At 64.0% G+C, this 3,267-nt stretch overlaps 2 protein-coding genes across 2 annotated transcripts in view; both read left to right on the plus strand.

Moving 5' to 3' along the window:
- MAN2A2 (mannosidase alpha class 2A member 2) overlaps positions 1 to 295 on the plus strand; it is an 18,866-nt gene extending 18,571 nt beyond the window's left edge. Inside the window, 2 exon segments of the mRNA XM_035902279.1 lie at positions 4 to 83; positions 227 to 295. Of these exon segments, the coding sequence (XP_035758172.1) occupies positions 4 to 83; positions 227 to 295 (149 nt within the window).
- The window catches only part of UNC45A (unc-45 myosin chaperone A), a 9,540-nt gene continuing 6,279 nt past the window's right edge, over positions 7 to 3,267 (plus strand). The window contains exons 1-8 of the mRNA XM_035902280.1: positions 7 to 551; positions 652 to 827; positions 936 to 1,028; positions 1,304 to 1,471; positions 1,733 to 1,901; positions 2,165 to 2,335; positions 2,466 to 2,637; positions 2,858 to 3,245. Of these exons, the coding sequence (XP_035758173.1) occupies positions 341 to 551; positions 652 to 827; positions 936 to 1,028; positions 1,304 to 1,471; positions 1,733 to 1,901; positions 2,165 to 2,335; positions 2,466 to 2,637; positions 2,858 to 3,245 (1,548 nt within the window). The 5' untranslated portion in view covers positions 7 to 340. The remainder of the gene's footprint in view (positions 552 to 651; positions 828 to 935; positions 1,029 to 1,303; positions 1,472 to 1,732; positions 1,902 to 2,164; positions 2,336 to 2,465; positions 2,638 to 2,857; positions 3,246 to 3,267) is intronic.

Here is a 3,267-nt window from a genome sequence, read left to right on the forward strand (position 1 = left end):
CAGCCCCGCGCCTGCGCTGGGAGGCCCTGTCGGTCCCCGGGCAGGACTCGCTCACCTTCTCTCCTGGCCCTGCCCGCTGTCCCGTGCTGCCCCACCACCCGGGGGGGCTGTCAGGGCCAGGGCAGGGCACTCCCGCCCGTGCCTGGGCTGTGCACGTGCTCTGGGGCCATTCCCCGGGCAGTCACAGCATCTCTGATCTCCCGCTGTGGAACTTTCTCTGGGGCAGGGGGAAACACTAGGAACTTCAGGTGCTCGAGTAGACCGGGAGCACTTGAAAAGCATGAAGAGGCCCTAGGGCTCCTCAGGGACCCCACAAGGGTTGTGCTCTGGGAAGTATGGGATGCCCTTACTGGGCTGGCTCCCTGTCCTCAGCCATGCTGTTCCCATCCTCAAACCCCGCAGTCCTGTCCGTGCTCTTCTCTCTAAAGCAGTGGCTGGGGGCTCCCCCTGGGCCCCGGCGGCCTGCACGAGCAGCACGGCAGGCATTTCCCTCTCGCCGACTCTCTTTCTGCAGGAGGACTACGCCAAGGCAGAGGCTGACGCATCTAAAGGTCAGTGGTGGCTGGCAGGGCACTGGCCTCTGTGCACTGCCTGTCTGGGCAGACCGGAGCGGTCCAGGGGCTTTGCGATAGATCCCCCGCTCACCCACAGCCATTGAAGCCGATGGCCGGGACATGAAGGCGCTGTTCCGCCGGAGCCAGGCGCTGCAGAAGCTGGGCCGGCTGGACCAGGCTGTCAGTGACCTGCAGCGGTGCGTGAGCCTGGAGCCCAAGAACAAGGCCTTCCAGGAGGCCCTGCGTGCCCTGGGGAGCAGCATGCATGAGAAGGTGAGCGGGGCGGCAGTGTGGGGGCTGGAGGTTGCTGTGAGCCCCCTGTGGGCGTGGTGGGCTCAGGGAAATGGGGAGGGCTGAGCTGTTCTTCCTACTCTGTCTCAGATGAAGACCATGTCCTGCACGGACTCGAAGGTAGAGCAGATGTTCCAGATCTTGCTGGATCCTGAAGAAAAGGACACAGACAAGAAGCAAAAGGTCTGAGCTCTGGGGAGCAGCGGGCAACACGGCTTGGCTGGAAGGCAGGGAGGGGAGGAATGGTATTCCCGGGTCAGCACTGCTGGCTGAACGGTGCTGCCCAGGCAAGGCTGGACTTCCCACCAGCAGAACGTGCTCCCTGGAGATTGGGAGCAGGAGGCAGGTGCCTGCGGCTGCCCTGGCTGCCCAGCCAGCTCCCACTGGGGAGGTTCCCTGTGCACAGTGGGCTATGTTCTGGTGGGCAGGGTGACCCAGACGTGACTCTCCTTTCCCAGGCTGCGCAGAACCTGATTGTGCTGGCACGAGAGGAGGCCGGAGCAGAGAAAATCTTCCAAAGTGATGGTGTGCGGCTGCTGACACAGCTGCTCGACACGGCCAAGGCTGACCTGATGCTGGCGGCCCTGCGCACCCTGGTGGGGCTGTGCTCTGGGCACCGCTCCCGGGTAGGTCCCACCGTAGCTCTGCTCTCCTGCGTGACAGGGCCTGGCCCAGGGGAATCGATGGCAGGGAGGCTGCGAAGGGTGTCAGGCCGGGGAGCATCGCTGGCTTCTGCCTGCGGCTGAGCAGAGGAGCTCTGAGCTGTCACCTGCCAGCCCTGAGTTTGTGGGAAGCCTTGTTGTGACAGGCAACCGTCCCGATAAGGTGCTGGAAAGTGCAAAGGCTTCCCTAAAGCCTCCAGCAGACAGTTGTGCTTGTACCTGCAGACCATGGCCATCCTGGTGGAGCTGGGGGCCCCTCGTCTTTCGGCGGTGCTGGGTGTGGAGCACGAGCAGGTTTCCCTGGCTGCCTGCAACCTTCTGCACGTGATGTTTGATTCCCTGAAGGAGGGGCTGCAGAAGGACTTCCGTGGCAAGGAGGATGCGGTGGTGCTGGGTGAGTGCCTGCTGCCCCGGCTGGCTGCCGTGGGGTGGGGAGAGCGCCCTGGGGAGGCACCGAGCAGCCGCAGGTTCTTGTCCCACTGCCTGCCTTGTCACCGCTCCCTGCTGTAGTGCTGGGGCTCTGGTCCAGGGTTAATACGAGGTTGAGCTGGGAGGCAGGAGCCCCTGGTCATGGCAGCATCTCCTGCCAGCCTTACCATGGCGGGGGGGAGGCCTGTGCCCACTGTGCTGACTCCTGGGCACCGTCTCTTCTGAAAGATTCCTCCAAGGACCTGAGACTGCTGATTAAGCACCTCCTGGAGCTGCTGGCGCTGGAAGGGGCCTCTGCACACGGCCGTGACAACGCCCTCAACCTGCTCATCAAGGTGGTGCCCAGGAAGTCGCCGAAGGAGACCAACAACAGCCTGAGCCTCTGGGTGATCGACCAGGGTGAGCAGAACAGCCTGCAGTGTCCCGCTGGGGCATCACGCCCCTCTGCCTCGGGGTGCCGCACGCCTCCGCTCTGCCTGCGCACCCCATTGTGCTCCTCTCTGGGGTGTCTGACCTTGGGTTCCCCTAGGTCTGAAGAAGATCCTGGAGGTGGGAAGTACAGTGTGCGGTGCCCCGGGCAGCCTGCCCGTGACGGAGAACAGCCGGATGAGCGCCTCAGTTCTGCTGAGCAAGCTCTACGATGACCTGAAATGCGATGCTGAGAGGGAAAACTTCCACCACTTGTGTGAGGACTACGTGAGGTGAGCCTGAGTGTGCCTGGGGGTGGAGGGGGGTTCAGTCTCGTGCAGCCAGCAGCCTTCTGGGGAAGTAGCAGCACCCCTATCCCCAGACCTTTTTGCTCTTTGTGATAAAAACAGATTGCGGACCCGTCGGAGACCTGCTTGTGTTGAGAAGGGCTGCGTGGGGCTGAAGGTGGCGGGTGGGATCAGCCTTATCCTTCCTGGTGGTCTTCCCCTGCAGGAGCTGGTTCGAGGGGCACGAGCTGGCTGGGAAGCTGCGGGCCATCCAGACGGTGTCGTGCCTGCTGCAGGGCCCCTCGGATGCTGGGAACAGGGTGCTGGAGCTGGAGGGGATCATGGACAGCGTGCTGTCCCTCTGCGCCTCCGTCTGCGAGGCCCACCAGCTGGTAGCGGTGGAGGCACTGATCCACGCTGCCGACAAGGCCAAGCGCGCCTCCTTCATCACTGCCAACGGCGTCAGCCTGCTCAAGGAGATCTACAAGCACAGCGAGAGGGACAGCATCCGCATCCGGGCGCTGGTGGTGAGCGCGCCGGGAGCATGGCGGGACGGGAGGAGCGGCTGTGCCGAACCTTTGGGTGGTGCTGGGCGGGCTGTGGCTGTAGGGCCCGTGGGTCCGCAGCGCTGTCCCC

Source organism: Egretta garzetta, unplaced genomic scaffold (assembly GCF_000687185.1).
Source record: "Egretta garzetta isolate BGI_Z169 unplaced genomic scaffold, ASM68718v1 scaffold689, whole genome shotgun sequence".
Lineage (NCBI taxonomy): Eukaryota > Metazoa > Chordata > Aves > Pelecaniformes > Ardeidae > Egretta > Egretta garzetta.